The sequence below is a fragment of the Lepidochelys kempii genome, chromosome 11 (genome assembly GCF_965140285.1).
Source record: "Lepidochelys kempii isolate rLepKem1 chromosome 11, rLepKem1.hap1, whole genome shotgun sequence".
Taxonomy (NCBI): domain Eukaryota; kingdom Metazoa; phylum Chordata; order Testudines; family Cheloniidae; genus Lepidochelys; species Lepidochelys kempii.
Window position 1 is genome coordinate 37,932,538 of NC_136390.1, and position 24,608 is coordinate 37,957,145.

Below are 24,608 nucleotides of genomic sequence, written 5' to 3' on the forward strand. Positions count from 1 at the left end.
CACACACACCTTTTTGCAGTCCCTTGTCATGCTTATTTGGCAGGCAGCTATGTTTCTTGCTTCTTCAGAAGCACTGCAGCCTGAGGCACCTTAATTATGGTAGTTTGGGGAGATTTCCCAGCTTTTTTCCTGCAGTAGAGCAGCATACACTAAAGCACATTAACTGAAGTTAATTTTCCAAAACTGCTTTCTTGATAGCTAATAGGCACATTAGTCACTTTCAGGTGCCAAAGTTCTACAGAGCCACTTTCAATCACCCCTCCCCCCTACACCAAAACATAATGAATGACTATTTAATCATACCACAACATTTTGGCAGGCATCACCATTGCAGTGTGATTTTGGTATTTAAACCCTGCACTTTATGACAGACATTTTTAAATCCTTCATTGATTTTTTGCTTTCACTGTCATCATGTGATGCAGATGTTAAAAAGCTAAGGTATCCCACTTTCTGGTTTGATAAGTACTATGTTTTCATACAGAAACTAAAGCAAGGCGGCTGCTCATTTTATCACGTGATCTTTCTCAGCCTGGCCTTTCCTCTTTTAGAAGATGACCCAAAGGCCAAAATAGAATAAGTGTGCGCGCGCGCGTGTGAGAGAGCAAGTGAGTGAGAGAGAATCTACTAAACAAAACTTCTGCTTAAAAAGCAATGACTGTGGGAAGTACAACCACTGAAACCGCAAAGTGAACTTGATTGTAGGGGAAGCATGTGACAAGACAGTATAATTTCATGCACCCACGTTTAAAAAACACATTAAGTAGTTTTTACAAATAATTACCTAACTATACTCCTGCTATGGTCAAGTAACCATGTTCCACAGGCTAACTACAAAGAATCTACCAGTACTGACTACCATTTATGGTTGGAGATTAAGATAGGACACTATGTTTTTGCAATTGTAAATTGAACAGATATTAAATGGGAATATATATATTTTTATTTGTAAAGTGTCATCAGTTAGATATCTAAATGCTGATATGAATGAGACCAGAGTGAAATAGATATCTGAAAACTAGACACAGTATAGTTCAAATCAAGTTGAGCTAGCCGGGATAGATGACAAGTAACAAGTCTCCATGCATTTCTTTTTAATATTATACCAAAAACTTTTTTTTAAATAAGCAGTAAAGCTATTGAAAATAAGTTGTTTTACTTTTAGCCCACTTTCCAGAGAAAATGGACACCGTGATTCTTATTTATCAATTTCAACTTAAAAAGAAGTTTGTGATTTCATATATTTATTGTTCTGCAATACCAGAATCTGTACAAAATGCCATTTTGTACAGATACTGAAGTTTCATATGACTGTTCACTGAATACTCTTCAAGAGGAACACAAGCAACACTATTTTCCAACATGAGACTTCAAGACCTCCCTTTTCTGCTTCCTTCCCAAGAAAGGACAGGTTGACAAGAAAAAAAAATTAGCTTGTAGATCTATTTTGATCTAGCACGAAATGATACGAAATGATACTAAGGCTACTGCCAGTTTCATTCCAGAAAAAGTTGGTTAGCAGACATGCATATAAAAAACAAATTAAAAAAAAAAAGTGGAACTTATGTTCACCTCAAGACTTGGAGGTGAACTGAGAAGGGGGAGGGAACACTAAAATGGGCTTCTAAGAACTAGACTAGGAACACTTCTACATAAAAGCAATGTAACAGGGACATCTGTATTCATTACCTGTACATCTATCTCAGCCCACCCCTTAACACACAGAAGGATATTCTATATTCAGATAGACAAGACAGACAGCAACAGTAAGAAACTAAGTTGTGCTGCTGCCAGAATACTCATTCTCACCCAGCTGCAGCCTGGTTTTACTCTGTCTTAACTGAGCCAGACGTACACAGGTAGCTGCAGCAGCGCTGACCTGAGGAAGGATTCCCCACACCCACCCTTTGAATTCTTTTCTGTGTTGACGATGCAAAGAAAAATACTTCTATTTCCCCTCTTTCTTGACCTACAGTTTAATACAGAGGACAGTAGAGGTCAAGGGGAAGGGAAAAATGTTTTTAAAAGATGAAAATCGAAGCTATTCTCTGTGGCATTGTCATAAGCACAGAGTTGGCCGGGGCAAGAGCCCGCAGCTTGCTCAAGTGGAGAGGCCATTAGGGAGTCAGAACTCTACACATCTTCTTTTCTTGGGTCATTTTGCATAATAAAAGCCTCTGTGCACCTTCAGCAACTGAGCAGCCACGTGGAGGATCAAGATTCAATTAACGGAATCATGAATGAAGAGCAGAACGGCATCTCTCAGGAGATAAGAGAAGCCCCTCTTTTCTCTCGAACGCTCCACTAGGACAAAAGAGCCAATTTTGAGACCCAACATTATTGGGCACTAAATAGAACGTTGGCCCATGCTCTAGGAGGCACTATTAAATCTCCACTCTCTAAAATTTAAGCTACAAACATAGCCCAGCCAAAGGAGTCTGGGCGAATATAACTGAAGATATTTTTTAAAAAAACCGACCAATTAAATAAACTCCTCTTTATGAACTACTCTTTCTTCTTTGGGGACCACTAGTGAGATTGCTTACAACTAAGGGTTTGTCTACAGAGGGACAACCTGAAAAATTAATACAAATTAAAGGTGTGCATTTGAAATGGATTAGTTAAACTGCATTAAGAGCATCCATGCAGGGATTTAATCAGAATTATAGCAGCTTTAATTCAGTTTAGTTTAATTCACTCTCAAAATGAATTAATTATACCAAATTAAGACATTTTAATTCTGAATGAGGATGTTTACAAAGGGATTTAACATGGTTTAAGTGCCGATGAAGTGAGCTGTAGCTCACGAAAGCTTATGCACAAATACATTTGTTAGTCTCTAAGGTGCGACAAGTACTCCTTTTCTTTTTGTGGATACAGACTAACACGACTCCTACTCTGAAACCTTCAAATCCAAAGTTTTAGTTAATTCATATTAACTTTACTGGATGTCCTCGTGCAGACAAGCCCTTAAACCATATATCCCCAGCATCTGGGGGTAGAGAGAGCGAGCCTGGATGGCATCATTTGGCAACCCGAATCAGCCTTTCACCTTCCCTGGTCACTGTATCAATGGCTTTAGCCAGGGTGGGGAGGGATGGTGTCCCTGGCCTCTGTTTGCCACAAGCTGGGAATGGGGGCACGCCTACACGCGAAACATCAAAGCGCTGCCACAGGAGCGCTCCTGCAGCAGCGCTTTGAAGTGCGAGACAGCTCTCCCAGCGCTCCCGGTACTCTGCCTCCACAAGGGGATTAGCTTAGAGCGCTGGGAGCGTGGCTCCCAACACTGGGACACTGTTTACACTGGCGCTGTTTACACTTGCTACGCTCAGGGGGGTGTTTTTTCACGCCCTGAGTGAGAAAGCTGCAGTGCTGTAAAGTGCCAGTGTAGCCATAGCCTTCCTCACCGGATGATGACCTGTTCCGTTCACTCCCTCTGGGGCACCGGGCATTGGCCGCTGTCGAAAGACAGGATACTGGGCGGGATGGACCTTTGGTCTGACCCAGCATGGCCGTTCTTATAAACAATTGGGGCATGTCACATACACCAATCCCATTCCTACAAAGCAGGGACTTTCCACCACAACCAGGGCCTTGTCTAAGACATATTTATCTAGAATTAACATCAGAAACCTGTCTCTAAAAGTTGAAATTCATTTATACCATCACTGATGCAGCCAACTCATTTTTTAAAAAAACAAAACAATCCACCCAAGGAACACCAACAGCTTAAAAAACAAGAAATTACTGTACAATATTTGTTCAGCCTCACTGTAGTTGCTGCCACAATTAAAAATAAAGAAGCACAAAGGACCTCCCTCATTTAGATTTCTGAGAAGGCAGAAGTTTAGATTAATAACTACACTGGCTGAATCAGTAATCAGAGCCATAGCTATATGCTGTATATCACAGAGCTGTATTAATCTTTACCCATTTCTGATTTTCATTCTATTCACCAGGCAAGATCTCATTTGGCATCTCATAAGTTTTCCTTTCCTGTTTATGCATTTGTGTTTAAAATAATTGGATAAATAGAATTAAGACAAAAATAAGAATTATTTAGAACCATAAATAATGGTTCCTTTCAATGCTTTTCCCTTCAAAGAATTGGTTAACCTTGGCTCATTTCTGCATCCTTGGAAGCATTTTTGTATATTTAATATTAAAAGTTGCAATTACTTACTAAGCAGTAAACCAGTTAAATATGGTTCCCTTTGTCACCTAACATTTGTGGGGTCAGCTGTATGTACTTCAGGTAAGCCTTGCATTTCCAGCAAGTTTTCCCCAAGAAAGGAGAGGGGAAAAATGAATTCTTTCATCTATCTATCACTGTACTTCCAATGTACTGCTTCCATTCCAAGGCTACTATAATGAGTTTACTGTCCCTGTGGATGGTGATTTACTAATACAGTAAAATTGACTTTATGACACTAAGATATGTTATCAAGGTTTGATTTAATTTTCGTGTTAAAGGAAGCCTTGCCAAAATGCTTATAGACCTGAATAAAAATAGTACTTTAAAAAAAAAGAAAGATCAACTGAAAATGGACTGCAAAATATAGAAAAGAAGTATTTAACTGTGTCTATTGTGTTTCTATCCAGTTGTTAGAGGACCCTATTGTAGTAACTACAACTTTAGATACAGATGGTATTGATAAATACCCTCAATATAAATAAACTGGAATGAAATATTTTAACGTGTGTATAGCTGTAATTTCACATCTTCAGAGTACTGGGATGATGATGATTATTATTACTTTAAGAGGGAAAACAAAGGGAGAAATCCTTTCAGGTACCCTGTTTCTACTTTAATTTGTCCTCATTCTATGGCCCCATGTCACACTCCAACTGGTGTAGTGGGGTTAGACATGGTGCCCTATGCACCTGCTACAGAATAGGACTTGAAAAGTTATGTGAGGTGCTCCATCCTCCCATCATCAGATATGAACTCCAGACTCCTACATGGCTGTCTGTCTAGCCCAGCTGACAGAACACTAACCTGGGACCTAATAGAAGAAAACATCCTTATTCAGGAAGCACATTTAAGCCCTTGCTTAACTTCACACATGTGCTCCAATGCTTTTGTGAATCAGTGCCCTAATGTTCTCGTATTTTTAATACGAGATTCTCCATGCATACAAACTGGTTGGAGAAAAAAAAAAAGTTTCCTGAAAAGTAGCTTCCTGAGGATTCATTCTGTGTGAATGGGACATCCTCCCATTCTGCATGGTTTTCCTCTGTTTTTCAGTTACTTTTAGAAAAAACAAAACAAAACAGAGAGACAGTCCCTCTGAATATGTTTCCTATAATTCCAGGTCATTGTCGAATGCAGAGTCACTCCTGCTTTAACTCAATACTTTTTTTTGGTACAAACAAATTGGGTGCTGAGGACTTGAGCCTGCTTCCATTGAAGTCAGTGGCAAGACTTCCATCAGCTCCAATGGGACCAGGAGCTGGTTCTTTGTAAGTAAATATGGGCCTGATCCAAAGCCCATTGAAAGTAATGGGAGTTTTTCCACTAGTTTCAATAGGCTTTGGATCAGGCCATACAGGCATACTTGTAAGTTCTCCTGCCCTACAAATACTAGTTATCTGCTATTCTAGGAGGAGAACATTTGTTTTTAGCCTGCAGATTTAGGAATCCTCAGAGTCTGAAGGGTTTTTTTAAAATGAAAGTAGAATATTTAGTACTGGTTTCTGGCACTAGTCCCAGGCCAGACCTTCCTTTCTTCAATATAAATATTCTACTAAGTTTTCTGATCATATAATGCCAAGAGAAAGTATAATCAAGCTAGGCAATCACAGAACGAGAGAGTGGTGTTTTAGAAGTGTTCCGGAATACAAGGGCAGAAAACATTTTTCATTTAAGAACAGATATCTTAGAAGTGCTTGAAGGCTGGAGAAAGTGTTTTAATTAATCATGGTGTACATTTTATAGCACTGCTCCATAGCTAAAACTGAAGTTTATTTTTTCCTCCTCAGTGAAGCATGTGCTGTTTTTCATGGTGCAAAATGATAAGTTTTAAGGGGCAATATGAAATGTAATTAAACACATTTTATGGTCTGTACCTACCAAATGTGCTTTAGAAAGGTACAATAAGTTCATAACTTAATGTAGCACTTTTATTCACTTCCTACATTGCTGGAAGTTTTTAATTTCTGAAGGGATTGCTCCTGCTGCCAGTCTCTATACAAACCTACCCTTCCACACCTGCTGCAAAAGCTATAGCCACTGCAGCTCACTGGATTTCTACCACCATCATTTAATTAATCAGTACAAAATGTTATGTAGCCACCAACGGACAACTGGAAAACAACCTGCCAGGTGAAGAGCAAATTTAAGACAACCCCTCCACAGCTGACCAATCCCAATCTAAAATGAAACATCAGTATGTAAGACTAAAAAAAAAAAAAAGGATTACATCAGTCATAGGTACAAGATGAGAATCATTCCAATAGATGGGGCAGAGATATGAGATTTATGATTTAGCTCATAAATTGCTGAGATTGTATTCACTAGTGAATACAAACACTTATTCGGTGTGTGATAAATATACACAGATTTAGGCCGATGATGAGCTGTAATACACTAAAACCAGAGCAGGCCTGCAAAACAGTGTTTGCAATTCCTACTGCCACCTAAACAACCTCAAACCAAATCCTGTCCTTTATCCCACCACTTTGCACAGAGACAGCCCCAAAATTAGCTGGCTCATTCCAAAGCGTGCGTGCATGTGAGTGAGTGAACAAAAGGCTCCTACTGCGCATATGGAGCCAAGCTGCTTGTTTAACATCAAGGCTATCCTGACAATGAAAAATGCTAGAAATGCCATTTTAGTTCTTAAGGTGCTGCAGGTGATGGCTCTTAAACCAAAGAGCCTTTACAAAAGTGGTGGCCAACCTGTGGCTCCGTAGCCACATGCAGCTCTTCAGAAGTTAATATGCAGCTCCTAGTATAGGCACCCACTCCGGGGCTGGAGCTACAGGGACCAACTTCCAATGTGCCAGGGGGTGCTCACTGCTCAACCCCTGGGTCTGCCACAGGCCCTGCCCCCACTCCACCCCCTCCTGCCCCCCCCCCAAGCCTCCTGCATGCTACAAAACAGCTGATCAGAAGGTGTGGGACAGGAGGCGCAGATCGACGGGGTTGCCGGTGGGTGGGAGGTGCTCGGAGCGGGAGGGAAGAGCTAATGGGGGGCTGCTGACGTATTACTGTGGCTCTTTGGCAATGTACATTGGTAAATTCTGGCTCCTTCTCAGACTCAGGTTGGCCACCTGAGCTTCACAAGGATGGGGATATGAGTAGCAAGATAGTAAGGAGGCAGAATGAGAGAAAAAGTCTATTTTTCCTTACTGGTCACTGTAGTAAGATGAGGCCCTGAAACATGAACCCTTGTATCAGAGGCCCGGTATGAGGCTTAAGGTCTGAACTAAAGTAATGGTTAAGACTTTGTTAATATAAAGCAAAGTTAAGTTAAGTTGCGAGCCAGAGGCAGGCCCTGCTCACAGACGCTGGCAAGGAAAGGGCTGATGTTGCAAAAATACACAAACCTAAAAAAGGTACCAGAACACTCTGATATTGCACATTCCACACAGATAACAAGGAACAGGCTGACCCATACTAAAGATGGGCAGAAGGGTAATATGATGGATAGAATTGTTTTGTTCGAACCAACATGTACAAGGTGAGACGCGACACCTTACTACGTAGAGGGGTTGTACATTGCTACATAGAGGGGTTGCACCTCAAAATGCCAGGAGTGATGTGTAACTTGTTTGTACCTGTGTATAAGAATACATCCCTGGGGTGGTATCTTTGTCCAGCCTAGGGGGCAGTGGAGTGTCCCGCCACTGACTGAGCTTTGTCCATTGTCAGGAGGCACAAATTCGTAGTATGTCCTGTAGAGTCTGCTGGAAACTATTACTGTGCTTTGTTTGACAATAAACCTGGCCGGGTGCCTTTGTACCTTATTGGAGTCTGTGGTCACCAGGGGTTCTCTCAGGTCTGCTGTGCCAGCGCTCTGCAGAGCCGGGGCAGCACACAGAGGGAAAACACGGATGCAGCCGACTGTTATCAACATTGAACAGAGCAGAGCACCACACCGGTGGCGTCTGACAACAGTCACTATGTCCTATTAAGTCATGGACTGGCAGGTTGCAAAATGGACAGTCTGTTCACTCGTTATTTCCTTTCTGGAATGGACTTCTCCATCAGTCTGACCCAGCCTGCATAGATCTCCCTGGGAATTCAGTTCTTTGGCTAGTGAGAGGAGCGTAGGCTACCTACCTAGTTGAAAGGCAATATTCAGTTAAAGCTTCACTTATATGCTATCTGCAGACTTCTATATTTCTCTCAGTGTTTGTATCCATTTCTCTACAACGTTTTCTTTGCTACAGGACAGAAAATGAGGTTTGTGGCATGTTTTTTTTAAAAACTATTCTTGGAGTGTACTAACAAAGAAAAGCAATGGAAAAATACAACTTGACTAGTGAAAAACATCTTTTTATTTAAAAAAATGCTTGATTAACTAAAGATGGCCAATAAAATTGTACCATCTTTGAAAACAATATTCATCATTGGCCAAAAACAGGCAGGAGAGGTTTCAGTTCAAAAAGAAAGCTCTCCCCTCCTCTAGAAGTAGCTGGAAGTGTCTGAAAATAGAGTCTGATAACGAAAGTACAGAAATATTGCAATTTATAACAATGAAGTGCATAATTGTTTCTGCACACAATCAAACTTTTATTGCACACTGGAGCACATACTGTGGATGTAGAGAACTTCCTGATTCTGTCAGCAAGTTAACTAACCTCCCCACCGCCCTGTGAAGTGTCTGTCTGAAAGGGATGTGTCTCTAACACTCCTTGGACACTCCTTACAAAGGAGATAAGACACTGCATCTTCCTGACTAACAAAGGGAACAAGAGCACCACGTTCAGATTCAACCTTTAAAGCTGAACTGGGCTTCTGTATACCTTGCACAAAAGAGCAAAAGAGACAACAATATCTCAGCATGTTGACAAATTCCCCAAGTACAGAACTGTCATGTGACCAAGCTAACGAAAGCAACACTCCAATTCTTCAGAAGGAGAGTGGGATTAGTCCACTACAAGAGTTGATTCTGGACAGTGATTTCATTTATTCAATCAAAACAAAAGCTTTGTGGCTAGTTCTAAAAGGAAGATGCATTTCTTGAGGAAAAATTCCTTGAGTGTGCAAAAGGGTTTTTTGAAGAGGCCTAAAAGATACCTTAGGCTTAAGCAGGAGCAAAGCATGCTTGTTAAAATTCCAAACAACTTAAGTTGCTTTATCAAAGCTTTCCTGAATGTGTGCACCCCTTTAAATGGGACGCTAGTAATTTTTCACCTCTGATGTTGTATCAACATGCTAAGATGACAACCAAAGAGTTCAACGGAGTTGAACCTAGTTGAACTGGAAACAGACATAGAATAAGTTGCTAGCTTTCCCAGCTGACCCCTTTGTCAAAAACATGATACTGTCTGATACACATCTGTCTAACGTTGACGGGTATGACTTGACTAGCTGATCAAGGAGAGAGCGTGAAGTATTCTAGCAGCGAAGGTAAAAGAATGTTGCTACCCAAAGCAGCTTGAGGTCTCTCTCAGAAGGGTGCATCAACTTTTCCAGTCTCCCATAGACAGAGCACCCTGAGTAATCAGTGAAAGGTAACACATATCCACAAGGACAGAATTTGGTTCAAAGTCTGCAGATGCAGAATCTCTAAGTGGAGGACAGTACTCAGTACAGCAGTCACAATTGTATTCATCTTCATAACCGATAAGAAATATTCCAGTGCTTTAGACCATATGACAAGACTGCGTAAAATGTGGAGGACATACTTTCTCTTTCACTGTAAGAAGGAGACTGACATAAGGAAAGCCTATGTCACTGTCCAGTTTTAAAGCTTTCAAGCATCTGAGAATTTTATACATGACTTTTACGATTCAATGTCTCCAAGGCACTGGAAACCAAAAACTGAAATCATTCTCAACACAGGAACCAGGTGTGCCTGCATTGGATAAAGAGGACAAATCCTTGGACGCTCCTTACAAAAAAGGCCTGGAATGGAAAAGTGTTTTACATGCTAAGGGCTTGTCTACACTGGCAAGTTTCTGCGCAGTAATGCAGCTTTTTGTGCTCAAACTGCAAACATGTGCACACTGCCAAGCCACTTTGTGAAACTCCTCAGTTGCAGCGCTGCAAAAAAACCACCTCAGCGAGCGTCGTCAGGCTATTTGCGCAGAGGCTCCAGGGCTCTACTGCCAGTGTAAACACTTGATTGCTTTCTGCGCTGTAATTGGCCTCCGGAGCTGTCCCATAATGCCTCAAGTGACCGCTCTGCTAATTGTTTTGAACTGGAGACGTGCCCCTCCCCTTTCAAAGCACCGTTTCTGACAGCCGTTGTGTGTTGTGCTGATCTGCTCCAAGGGAGGGAAGCGGGGGCTGATGTTGGGGTTTCCCCCTCTCCCTGCCTCAAGACTGGTTGCTTCCTGCCATGGTCTGAACTTTCAAGACAGCATGCTGACCCGCTCTGCGCCCCGAAACACACTGTGCCCCCCACACACTCCCCCCACGCACACTTCAATTGAAAAGCAGCTGGCAACGTAGTAGGATGCCCAGGGAACAATGGGATTGGGAAACCTGCATCATGTAACAATGTGCCTGCCCCATGAGGCATTGCAAACCCTTCCCAAAGCACCCCTGCGGCCAGTTGCACAGTGGGGTAGCTACCACAGTGCATTGCTGTCTTTGCCGTTGCAAGAGCTGCTAATGTTGATGCACTTCTGCATCACAAGGAGCACAGTATGGACACGCAACAGTGTTTTAATAAAAGGAGTAATAACTTGTGGCGGAGAAACTTGTCAGTGTAGACATACCCTAAGAGAAGTAGACCCTTCTACCCCTCCCCCGCCCCCACATCATCAAACACTATATTGCCAGGAAAAGTAGGGGGAAGAGTTACTTGGGTACCATTAACTCAGTTTCCTCTAATGACTGAAGCTACATAATGGGTGTACTTTACCAGTAGTGATATCATCAGACCCAGTACTCCTTTAATATTTTAAGTGGTCTGAGTCCATGAATAAAGGTTACCACAAAGGTATTATACGTCTGTCTAAGAAGCAGGACCTGTTTTTAACTTGAGCACAAAATCTGCTGAGTCACCAGTAGCTGAGCACTCTGAACTTTCAAGAGAATGGCTTTCTGACTGAAGATTCAATAGCTACTGATCTAGAGACACCTATACTCAGGAAACCTGCTGTGTTTTGAATGCCTCAGGACCTGAATTGAAGCTGGTGGAATAGCCTGCAAGTAGGTCCATTACCTTTAGTTGAGGATAAATTAGCTGGCTATGAACCATTTTTAAAAGAGGCTACCTACAAGTTGTACGATCTACATTTTAACCTACTGCAGATACTTGTATTCAAGATGCACACTGTGACAAGTCTTGCTAGCACAAAAGACAGTTAATTCACACAAAGAATTTCATAGTTTTGTATATAATCCTTCACAGAAAAATACTTTCTACAGACAACCCTTACATTAATGTAGGAGGATTTCATCTTAAAGGACCACCTTTGAGCTGTATAGCTGATCAACTACATTATGCCATTATGGCACTTAGCCCGAATGATCCTGCTATTTGTAGGATACCTAGTATTATCTACTCCTTGGACTTTTTTCCAAGGTGTAGAAGAGGAAGATTCTTAGGAAGCTAAAAAGCAGATACTAATCACATACTATAACAACCATTATAAAATTTTATTTTACTCTAGAAAATGGACTTATTTTAGTTAAAATGATAATTCACAATATTTATGAATAAATAAGTGCAAACAGTTCTTATTTCTTATTATCTCCATATTCAACTTTCTAAATAAAATATGCAATTATACAACATAATACCCCATTTGCAAGTGCAAGTGGAAAGTACTTACCCTTCTTGTCTTTCCACAGGAAAAATTCATCTGGTCCACAAGAACTATACTGAATTAGTCTTGGGGCAGTGTCAACTCTTCCTTTATTACTTATATCCTACCAAGATCATTGCTGTGTGACCAGAATACCATACAGATCCTTTCAAAATCCACCCACAGTATATGTATCAAGGATCTCCTGCAGCCTGGGAGGGTCATCCTTCCTTTTTTTCTGCTCTTTAAAATTGGAGGTAAACCACCATATTTTAGCTTTCTGTGGAGAGGAAGTAATGTATGTTTCTATGTAGTTACTCGTAGTGATTGCTTTGAGCACACTTGAATTAGGAATTATTTTCTCATGACAAGAGGATACCAAAGTAACACTGATGATGTAGGTAAGGGAGAAATATATTAACATGTAGCTACTTTGACAGCATTAGATCTTCAAATGGATGTAGCTATACTGCACGCAAAGTACAGACAATCTTCTGAGAGCAGAAATATTTTTCAGGCCATTGCATAATGCTAGCAGTGTAGTCTTTTGAATGGAATTTGACTTTACAAAAACCATTGGTGTAAGTAAATATTTAATACCAAATTATTTCAAAGAAATTCGATAAGTTATACACAGGGATTACTTTAAATCAGTGCCTCTGGGGTGACATGCACTCGCTATTTTACAGTGCATAGCAATAGCTTAGAACAATCTTTCCAGGGGCAGGAAATGAACAACTAAAACTGCAATAGAGAACTAACTAGACAGAATGTAATTACTTAAGACTCAATAATGCTACCTTTGCTCACACTGAGAAATATTTTCCTCCACATTAGTCCCACTGACAAGACTACTCACTAAATACAAGTTAAAGATGGAAAAAATCAGCTACTCAAATTGGAACCTGGCCGGACCAGCAGAGCTAAATACTCATTCTTATAACGAGTTCCAGGGAATTTTTAAATGATGGCTATTTTAGGGCTGAAACCACCAATCTAGGTCTTGCGTGGGATATGTCCAATAAACTACTGACCCAGCTAAACCCTCTTTAGCTTGTGAAATCTAACAGGACTCTCATAAAGCAGCATGACTGAGACATTTGGCCTAGAAAGGAACCAAGATGCACCCTTACATGAATTTTCTTTTGAGAGAATCAATTTGGGATGTAGCTCTGCACTTTTATTCTGCTGCTGTCACTAACGACAAGTAAAAAGTTATTTTTGTGTGACCCACCACTGCTTATTTCAGCACAGGTCTTTAAGAAAGTCTCCAGCAAACAGAGTTGCAGAGGAAGTAAGTGGTGACTGGTCTACATGAACACTTTGGACAGTCTTGCTATCAAAGATTACAGCTAATTAGTTCCCGCGTGTATTCTGCTGGTAAATATTTGCATTTTTTCCAGCAAGTTCTAAGGATTTTTTAATTTTTCAAAAGGTACTTGCTGCAAACTACTAATGAAACACACTGAGTCATTTTGTTTTGAACCTTGTGAATGTCCTTTAATGGGCTTAATAGCATGAGTGCTTGAAGAGTGAACTTTCATTTTAAGAAGAGTTTTCAGTATTTTGGATGAAGAAGCATGATTTAAAAAGTTCTCAGTTCTGCCATTCAGAGCTCAGCTCACAAAGCTTATTTGAATATATATGTTTTCTATTAAAGGTGTAGGACAGTAGCATGTGACCTATCAGGAGAATGTTTCTTTTTAATATACCGTAGTTGGTAGCTACTCCATGCTAACGCTGACTCTCACTGTTACAGATCATTCTAACAATTACAATAAAAATTCTCTGAGGTGTTCAAATCTGTATTGGCCACAAGACTTAATGAGCATCTCAGCAGGAAATGTTAAATGGAGTTTAAAAATCAGCAGCGGAGACAGAAAGACAGAAATCCTAAGGAGCATTCTCGCTGCTTACCATTTTGTAATCCCAGCTGAATGTAGCATGTTGCAAAGCAAACTACTGACCACAGTCACCTTATATGTAGAAGACAAGAGCTTTTTCCCTCCACTTTGAACACAGATGGGATGGAAGCAAAAGTGAGATATATTGACTATATGTTGAACAGAGTTTTTATTAGCTGCAACTACATGACTGAAGAATTAGTGTGCTTTTCCATTATAGAATTAAAAAATTGACATAATATATGTTAATTATAACATAAGCAGACACTCACAGTTCTGGGCCAGAAACAGCTTTTCCTATACATAGAAATGTCACAACTTTAAGATCCATTATCTCAGCTGCTGCTAGAAAGGAGAGTCTTATGCCACTGAAGACGGAGGGAAAGTTCCCTTCCAGTGTGACCCTGGACTTGCTTGTAGTGATGTAGGGCCCCAGCTAAGTCAGATTATTTTAAAACATTTTGATGCTTTCTTTGAGCTCCTTTCAGTTGGGGTCCAAGTAACAAGAGGCACATGGTTTCACAGATAGACTGACAACAAGTAGATCTAAAGATTAAAACCTCTTCTCAAAAATGGTTTTTCTGTAACATGTGTGATAAAGGAACACTTCATAGTATGGTCTGAGGGTTTTATTAGCACTCATCTGGGATGATCTGCCACCCGCTCCTCCCCCAAAATATGCAGAGACCTAGGTCCAGCTATCCGAATAAAACTGGATACTTAATAAGCAATTATTATGATAAAATATTAAACTGTAAATGGATTAAAATGTCTCATATGTCCAGTGAAGCCTGAACCTCCTTTTAAATGTAAAGAACTTGCAATTTCTCCAGCACAAGTTCTGCTCAACTGAACGTGCCCACAGTCACATTTCAAGTCAACAACAGAATGGAGAACAGAACCCAGGAGTCTGTTTCCCAGTCCCTTTGCCACCAGATCACAACAGCTGCTATTAACGTACCTATAATGAGATTAAAAGCAAAGCACACAATGTAATTTAAAACAAGGTATACTGCAGGACCAATGAGCCTAGACACTGATGTTCTACAAACACCTAAGATAGACTACACAGGTTTTAGAGTTGGTTGAAAATCTGGCCAATAAAATGTTATTTAAAAGAAAAAAAAATCAGTAATTTTTAACCAGCTCTAATAGATTGCTAAATTATAGTTGAGTTCATTTAGTAAATAAGAATCAAAGAACCAAAAACACACAAACCAAGTTTTAAGTGGTAGTGTAACAAAGCCTTGTTCCCCATAGATAATACAGCTCTTGCCATGTCCAGACAGGCCCATACCCATTTTCCTTTTTAGTTTCATTAATGAAGAGGAAATGCAGCTCCTTTGATTGACAGCTCAAGTAGTTCTCATTCCTATTTTGCCTGCCTCCAGTCAAAAGTCAACCTTCACAATGGAGAATTAGACAGAGGTCGTCCCGAGTCTACAACAACCCACTGCAGGTATCTTAATAGAGGCAACGCTTATTTTGCACAGGCCAGAAAAGAAAGACGAAGTTCCTAGCTATTATAAGCCTAAGTTTAGTTAACAAAATTAACTAAGCAAAATGAAAAATATTAGAAGCTTCATTTCAGCCAGCTGCTAAGAGCCAGTTGTCTGTCAGTGCCTCAGAAAAAAGGCTCTTTGTCAAGACCCAAGAATTCTGTTTGCATTTATGGATCTTTCTGCTTTATAGAAAACAAGATTCTTTATTCCCCTCCCCCACCAAAGAACTATTTGCACCTACCACATACTTGTAGCCAAAGAGTCCAGTTACCCATTATGGATCTGCTTTCAACAAACTTCACTCATAAGTCAATATTTGCATGAGCAAGAACTAGTCACATAAATAAGGTTTTGAAAGATCAGATCCTAGATCATTTTTAAATGCCAGTTTGTAAATCTGCCTCATCCTTCATCACAACCCCAAGAGATAAAGAAAGCAAAACAGTAACCTCTTACATCTCATTTCAGAAGAGGTTGTGTCTGTTGTCAGCCATACCACCCCAAGCACAAAGTAACTCTTTTGGCAATACCCAACTGTGAATATTTAGCAAGATAAACCTTATTAGCAACTGTCACAAAACTTATTACAACTTACTGATACAGAAATATAGTACATAAATCATCATTCTATTATAGACTTTAAGCACACACACACGCCCCCTTCAACAAAAACCCAACCAAACAGAATTCCTCTCTTCCACTAAATCTCAATATAATTACCTGTTCAGAAATTAACCTCCCCACACATTCTACCTCACTGCTTCTCAAAGCTTGATTCAGTGTGAGTGATTCTGAAAAAAAACTAAGGGCCCATGTTAATCTAGTAAAAAGCAGTGAATAGTTTCTTATTTTGCTTTTAAAATATAATCTACACAAGGAATTCTTGAATCCACTTGCATTCTATTTTGTTGATATGAAAGTAAAATCAAAGGGATTTTCATTGCACATTTCTAAACATGACCGCCAGTTAGCATTTCGAACTACATCTGTTCTAGTGGTTTAAATTTTTTTCTTTTTAATTCTTAGAACATTAGTCACTATCTTCCCTAGGGGCAATATTCGAGCTTTGTTTTTCAAGTAATTACCCCAATTGGTCAATAAATCATTATGGGAATAACACCCAGAGTCCCCAGTAAGGATCATGAACACACTGTGTTACACACTGTACAAATACATGGAAAGATACTTATGGTCTAAGTGGAGATAAGATGAAAATTAGTATGAAATAGTTGAGGGGCAGATGGAAAGGAGAAGAGTAACAATGTGACTGCCCTGTTACATAGCTTGGCTGCTGCACAACTTGATTCCAAATCACTTTAAAAGACTTTTTTAAACAAAGTCACTTATCCCTGACTCCCACACAACCCAGCCATTGTTGACTGGGCTATCTCCTGTAGATGTCACAAGAGGAGGAGGATGGCTTTCTGGATTAACATAGGATATTTAGCTTTCTGGATTAATCATGCAGATATTTTACTGATTTCTAATAAAGGAGTTTTAATTTTTTATTGCCTTCAGGAAAATCACATGCTGCACTTTATATATAGCTGTTTTGTTTCTGGCTTAGAGTCAACTATTAAAAAACATTTGGCTATAGAAAGGCCATTTGTACTCCCTTCATGTGTATTTGTGCTAATTAAGTATAATGTCATAATACTCTTATTTTTTCTCCCCACAAAATGCCTGTGGAAGAGATTATCACCTTGTTATCTGCATGAGCAGAAGGATGACAAGTTCTGAAGTTGTGTTCCCCTGTAAATTACTTCAAATAAATTAGACATTTAAGGAAAAACCCTATGAAAATTACATAGAAAGCTAGCTAGCTTTTTGTGAAAAAATAATTTTCCCCAAGAATAAAGCTTGATACTTAATAAGCAATTATTTTATAATAAGCTGTAAACTGATTTTATTAAAATATAAACTGATTTTCTTCTACTGAATAAAAACTATGAAGTCAGACATCACATTTGTCTCCATTTCCTAAAAGACTAAATGTTCTTTCAAAAGATATCTGTCATTTCTCCACAGTGGCTGATCAAAGCTGCTAGTGAAAAATGTTTTGAGCAGGCAACTTGTAATACAGCCATGGTTTATTTCTGTCAGAGGCCGACTGCTGAAGTGTGAAAGAAACTCATTAAAAATCACTGACTGTGATCCTGCATTGCAAGGAAAAAAAGAAAATACTTAATGAAGGATATATGTAGCCTGAAGCCACATTCATATTCTGCTTTTCATTTTCCTCTATTTTAGTAAGCAATTAAAAGACACCAATTAGTCATGGAAGCATAATTCATACTGGTCATACTGGGAGATTAAAGAGGTTAACATTTTTATTTTATGCTAATATTATGGAAGTTTAATGAGGGAGATCAGGAATAACACAGTCAACAAAAAAGGAACGCTAAAATAAATAGATGAATCCTTTACCTTAATCTTAGAACAAGATTCACTGCATGTGGAACTTCAGTATATTCATCACTAACAGTAGGCAGGGACTATTAAGTAAAAAAAGCAGCATGTAAATTACAATGGATGCCAGACAGAAATGTTAAGTAGTTTCCCTGTTATAGGTTTGATGCAAGCATAAAATATTTAATATATAACTCTGACTCTCAAGCACCTTTTAAGGGCTTTATTAAAGTGCTAGGTCTAAAGTGCAAATGAAACCTGCAGAACAGTCTGTGTATTTAAATAGATTACAGAACCACAAATCATGGAGCTTAAATTAGGATGCTGGATGAAAGTTTTTTTTTTCTCCGCTCAGCATCAAATTCTGATACTCTATTAAGTAATAGATATGGAGTTAGAATACTGGGCTGTTCTTCAGCTGTTTTCACACAGCACTAAGTTTCTAGTCTTATTTCTAGTTAAATCTTGTTTCTAGCTGTAGGTGGAGAACTAAGAGAGTCTACCACAATTGACCTCACCAGCTTTGCCAAATCTTTATATTGGAATCCATGTTCATTATTTCTGTCTCCATCTTAATGTTCTCCTTTCCCCTCCACCCCCACCATATAAGAATTTGTACTTCCCTGAAATCTCAAAGTCCATAAACTGTAATTATTGACAGTACCTGAGGGTCCTGTATAGATAGATTCTGGATCTGTTCTGGGATATTAGTGGCATTCATGGAAATCTGTTAAAAGATTATGATGAAATCTTTATGAAAAGTGATTTTTAAAAAAATCCACACACTACCAAAAGAGTTTTATGAATGCTTGTTTTTGGACAGTGATGCCAGTTAAGACATACTTATTAAGGAAAAAAAAAAAGACACCACACATTTGAGATTCATAAAAGGAGTCATTTTAACATATCAATTTACATACTGTATGGGCACAAATTTAGCATTTAGTGACATTAAAGAATCCTTGGTCAGCAAGAGTTAAAAAAGAATGCTTTAGATTAACTAATTTGTCTATATTAAGACTACAACCTTTTTACATGTATTTCTACATCTATAGATACACCATTTCATAGTGATAGGGTTGCCCATCCCCATGAAGACTGACAGGCATACAGCACCAATGACATGCTCCAAGTATTTTGCTCGTCTTACTCTGACCACCTCTGATCCAAGGCAATATCCTACAGTATTTAGAGATGTACAGAGATTAAGGGAAGAATAAGAACGTTTCCTCCACATTTCTAACCTAAACAGTAACCAATTCTTAACCAGCAAGAAAACCGTATAAAAACTCCACAACTCTTGTCCTAGGAACTAATTACTGATTTAACTGAGTGGATGATTCTGCATGTCTGATGTACCAGACTTTTACATGTACATTCAGAATGATGAATCTGGAATGAAAAGAACTGTCTGGCAATCCCACCTTCACACAGCGAAAGGGAGACTTAAATAGAGACCACTACTTAGAGAACTGATGCCCAAATTATACTTGGAGACCCATCAAATCTGTGAACAAACTACCCCCTTACTAACGAAGTCCACTGTGGCCTTCCACATCTGACCTACTGAAGTGGGCTAAGTAACTGGCAAAGAAATTTGGCTGGCTGAGATAGGAGGGATTTGGTTAAGTCTGGAGGCAGGAAATAGGGGGCGACAGTGGGTAAAGCTGGAAAAGCACATGTCAGAGAGCAGAACAAGGCTGGTTGCTGCTAGACTTTGTGGAACCCAAAGGAAACTACATATCAATTTCCGGGACATAGGCCATTGGTTGGGGAAGGATCAGCATCCACTACAGAACCAGAGCATCTGCTGAATGTGAACAGTTCCCAGGGTGAGACCATTTTCTTTAAACTCACCAGTGTTCTCAGAGAATAAACAGAACTGAGCAAGCCACGCTTGGAATGTTTAAACCAAGGTGGAATGGCAAGCAAGCAGATGAGTCTACTTATTGAACCTGAGCAGCTTCGCTTCTAAGTGGCATGACCTTATTGTCAGGTGCGGCTTTCCTCTATTAAAAATCAGACATACCAAAAAGGGGTGTGGGCTCACAGAGGTATTACCTAAAAGGATCAGGATGGTCTGAAAGATCATAGGCCCTTCCTGAGAGTGCTTGGTTAAAGCACATCATTATTTATGGTGAACCTTTACACTTCCACCCATCACCCCAGATGTAATCATCCATAAGATTTATTATTTTTATAACCATTGTACATTAACCTAGTTTCTGGAAAGGGAGAACAGTAATGGAAAATAGCAGGGAGAGTTTCAGATACTGAGACGCATAACCGTCTCTGGGAGATACAAAGCCTGTGCATCTATTAATGCCAGGTGGTCTCCTGGACCAGACTTGACAAAGCCCTGGCTGGGATGATTTAGTTGGGGAGTGGTCCTGCTTTCAGCAGGGGGTTGGACTAGATGACCTCCTGAGGTCCCTTCCAACCCTGATATTCTATGATTTTATGACTGGATATCAAAACTAGGCTGCTTTTGTCTACACAGTTTTGTATTTCTTCCTTTCTACAAACACTTAAGATCCAACTTCATTTAATATCCATTCTGTAACAACAAAGCAAACTGAATAAGCCATAAGAGCACGGACTTCCTAGATCTTTGCTGGATTTGAGGTGGGCCTGGTATAATCAGATGAGTTACCTGATGGTTTGGTTCTAGCTCTGTTAAACCTTAACTTTTCTGAAGCACAGATCTTGCAAAGACAGAATGCCTGGCTCCCTCACTGGCTGTTCCTGATTAAGAGGATTTCCACAACCACCATTCCTCAATGAATGGGAGAGAGCTCTACTTTAGCTAAGATTTTCATGACAGCAGCTCATAACCTTAATGACAAAGCTCTCCTGCCAAAGATGAGAGTGACCTTACTGCAAGATGTGGAGATGTCAATGAGGAAACAAAGAAAATTTATCACGAAGCAGATGTGAAACCATTTGATTTTATGGATAGAGAAGCTGTGGGTGTCCCTTAACTACTCCAGGAGAACTCTTACTACATGGAATGCATAAATGCAGACTTTACAGGGCAGATGATAACTCCAAGGACTTCAGGGCCTGGTTTACTATTTCATCCCGGAAATTTAAGGGAGAAATTTCCTCCTGTGCCCCTTTGACTACAGCCATAGATGTGCTGTCCCAGACACAGGTTAGGCTTTTCCATAGGAAAGCTGTACAACTAGTGCAATTATACTACATGAAGATTAATCTAGTTTTCTTTGCATCACATATGGCTGATGAAGGCATAGCCACCACACAAAAGACTGCCACCTTATCAGGTTTACTTCCTCTTTCAATGGCAGTAATTTCCCATGGAACAACTTGGAATTTTTTTGAGGAATGGGACAAGAACCTGTGTCCTTGCCAACTACTTTAGAAATATGGCAAATCCTTCAGAATAAAAATATTTAGACAGAATCTGATTTGGCCCCTTTGAAGTCAGAAGCTTAGCTACAGACCTACTGCTTTAAAATTATAAACACACGTTAGTCCAGAAGGGTGGGCCAACTACTTCACTAACCACCCAGATAAAGAAATGTCTAAGTAGACTGTTTTCAGATGTTCCTAAATCTACTAGCAAAGACCCAATTTGTTAAATCTATGAAGTCTGGGATTTACTGGGCAGATGATACAGCTTTCAAACTGTTTAAGGAAGGGGGAAGAATGTGTCAAATCTCTGATCTATTCAAACAATATATACTTTTATCCTGAATGTCACCTCTAGCTCTGAACACTGATCTAAAGAAGCAGCAAGGAGTTCACTGAACAGCACCACAAAGCATCTCAGATCTTAACAGCCACTTCCAAAGAGATGAGCACACCACAGGTTAACTGGTTCCATGTTTGAGAGTTTCAGGCAGGAAGAATTTGAATGATTTCTTTGAATGTCAAGGAAGAGCACTGGGGTCAGAGAAAGAACAAGCACAGAATTCAGAGAATCCTGTTGTACCAAAACTTTTGCAGACTATCAGCCTCTATGTAGGACTCTGCAACACATCACTCGGGATTGGAGGATCCAAAGCTACAGGTGAAGAATGTATCCGTTTCATACATCCAATAAATAAGCATCTACATAGAACTTTGACAGTAAACCAGAAATCCCATTAGTCCATTTATACATGGCAGGAATCCCTTTTAGTCTCAGCATAAGAAGATGGCATTTAAAATGGTATTTATTTTGTGTTTATGGGTGACTGAATCAATCTATTCTATTGTACCACTGTACTGAACCATTATACTGCATATGGTATGAACCATTCTAATTACCAGTTATGCGTAGTACCAATACAGATTCTAAAAGGCTGAAAATTCTTTGGAGATATTTCAGCTACAGAGAAACAGCCATCATTCGTGTGAAGGAAATGGTAGTAATTAGTGTGATCCAGTTTTGAAGATTCATTAAAAAATAGCCAAATTGCTTATTTTAAATCAATACTTTTTACTAAGACTTCAAAGCTAGAAAGCATGAGCAGAATCTGCTTGAATTTCCTAGCCGTTTTACCCTCTGGGTAATCATTCCAGGCCCACCTACATAACCTTCATGCTCAACCCCTACTCAAAATTATTTACTACTCAGCAGAAAGGCTGCTGAACCAGGCCCTACAATTTTACCCCAATTTTTATAAATATAAGAATTGGAGGCTAACACAATATTTCCTCCTATCCAAGCTATTTGGGAGCAGTAAAGTAACAAAGGACAATTTACCTCTGTATTCGCCACTTCTTTTACTCTTCTTGACTGTAGAAGAAGTAGTTAGATATTAGCTGTTGTAGTTTATTTTATACTGTAAAAATACTTTCAAGAAAAAAATGAAAACACTACATTACTTTGTTAGCGTATCAGCAGTTAGTAGAAAACAACTTACCTTTTCTTGAGAAAATGCAGCTTTGCCTTCTTCACTCTTTTCATCCATCTCATCATCACTCCACTCCCAGTCCCCATCTTCTGTCTTATGAAGATGGCCACTGGAGCCAGGTACTCGTCTAACCTATGAAAAATGAAACAATAGATGTTTAGTTCTTGTACTTCAAAAGCCTTACTTGCATTCTGGTAACTAAGCAGACAGTTACAGTATATACCAGCTGTTTTTCAATGCTTTCATTCTGTAGTTTAATTCAGGAGAGAGGTCTCTTCACAGATCACCTCTCCTGATAATACTTGGGCTTTTAAAAAACATGTAATTGTGTGCGCCATCAGGAAAGGTTCCTTGGACTAATGGTGATTTATAGACCATCTTTTGAGAACCACAACTACTTGGGGCCAGAACTTACAAGCAATTACTGTACATAGCGCTCACTACTGTGAATAGCCCCTTTCTCTTAAATGGGACAGACCATTCATGGTACTATTCAAGGTTAAAGTTATACCTACTATTGTTCATAGGATATGAGCCTTAAGCATTTGGACTTTTGAAGTGTTTATGCAGAAACGTTAGTTGATGTTAAACTTCTAGATTAAAATTAAGTTCTACCTCTTTCTAACCCATGCAATACTATCCCTAAAAAAAATAAAATGTGTTGCTGTTGACATGGAACAGATTTAAGATGGATGGAGAAAAAGCTCTAAAAGCAAAAAATCCCTGACAAGCACAAAAATGTAGTGAAAACCTATTAAACACTTCTGACCTTTAAACTAAGTTTGCATCTTTATAAATAACTCCATAAAACGCATTCAGGCATGACTACGAAAACAGGAGGCATGCACGTAGCACGTTGCAGACTGGGCAAATGTATGTATATTAGGCAGTCTAATGAAGCACACACCAGGAGCATCCAGCAGCTAACTCCTAAATCAAAAAAATCAAATACCCTTCTGTTGCCATCTTGCTCTTTCTCAGAACCTGACATCATGCCTGTTTTCCCAGGATTCTGCTCAACCTACTTGAGCAAAACAAAACAGAATCAGACTACTCTTCACACACCTTGGAAAGCATTTATGAGACTCATGAGATTGCTAGAAGCACAGCATGATAATCAGCAGCCACACTGGTGTTTGATTATAATCAGTTTCCTTAATTATTTCAAATGATCAAACCAAGAAACAAGAAGTTGTCCACAGTGCAGAATTTTAAAAGCCTTTGCAGTTAAACTCAAGAGGATGCCTTTTTTAAAAATGGCCTATTGTAATAAAAGTATAAAATGGAAAAATTCTAATTTAAAAAAAAATCAACACATTGCAACAGGAAAAAGGGGACTATGAAGAGTTGTATGGTACTAGCCATTAATACATAATGGGGAGTACTTGTCATGACTGGGGCTTTGGTGGTCAGAGCCAGAGTTGGAGTCGAGCCAAGAGTCAGAGACCAAGGACAGGGAACTGGAACATGGCAGGAGCAGATCAGGAAAGTAGGAACCAGGAGCAAGGCAGGGAAGCAGGATCCAGGTGAAAAGGCAGAGTCCACTGTAGCTGCCAGACAGGAATTCAGCCAGTTATGTGGACAACTTCCTGTCTCGCTCTTTCTTTGGGTTTAAATAGAAAGCCCTATTTAAATAGGTCCTGGTGTTCCTCCAATCAGGGCCCAATGGAAGCCTTCTAGATGTAGCTTCAGGTTTCATGGTCTCTCTACTTGGTCAGTTGGTAGCAAGCCGCTGAGTAAGAGCAGAACAATGGGAACAGTGGAGCCAGGACAACAGTCCTGAACAGTCAGCTGGGAACCCTGTGGACCCAGGTTTGAGACCCATGGAGTCATGATAGAATGATGCACAGAAAGCAGTTTTCTGTACAATAAGAAATGCCAGATATGATAGCTTTTAAAGTTTTCTTTAAAAATAGTAATAATTCTTTGTAGTTATTACTTCCTTAATCAGGTGTAGATATTTAGCCTCAAAGGTTAAAAGGGTAGAGTAGCTCAGAGGT

The 24,608-nt window shown here is 39.5% G+C and overlaps 1 protein-coding gene across 3 annotated transcripts in view; it reads right to left on the bottom strand.

The window, feature by feature from the left end:
* The window catches only part of STK39 (serine/threonine kinase 39), a 198,848-nt gene that overhangs the window by 59,142 nt on the left and 115,098 nt on the right, over positions 1 to 24,608 (bottom strand). For 2 of the 3 annotated variants that reach the window (XM_073305735.2, XM_073305733.2), the window contains 5 exons: positions 23,561 to 23,629; positions 22,618 to 22,740; positions 22,458 to 22,490; positions 18,411 to 18,473; positions 17,765 to 17,832 (listed from right to left, as the gene is read on the bottom strand). In XM_073305735.2, the coding sequence (XP_073161836.2) occupies positions 17,765 to 17,832; positions 18,411 to 18,473; positions 22,458 to 22,490; positions 22,618 to 22,740; positions 23,561 to 23,629 (356 nt within the window). The remainder of the gene's footprint in view (positions 1 to 17,764; positions 17,833 to 18,410; positions 18,474 to 22,457; positions 22,491 to 22,617; positions 22,741 to 23,560; positions 23,630 to 24,608) is intronic. The other variant, XM_073305734.2, reaches the window with a different exon arrangement.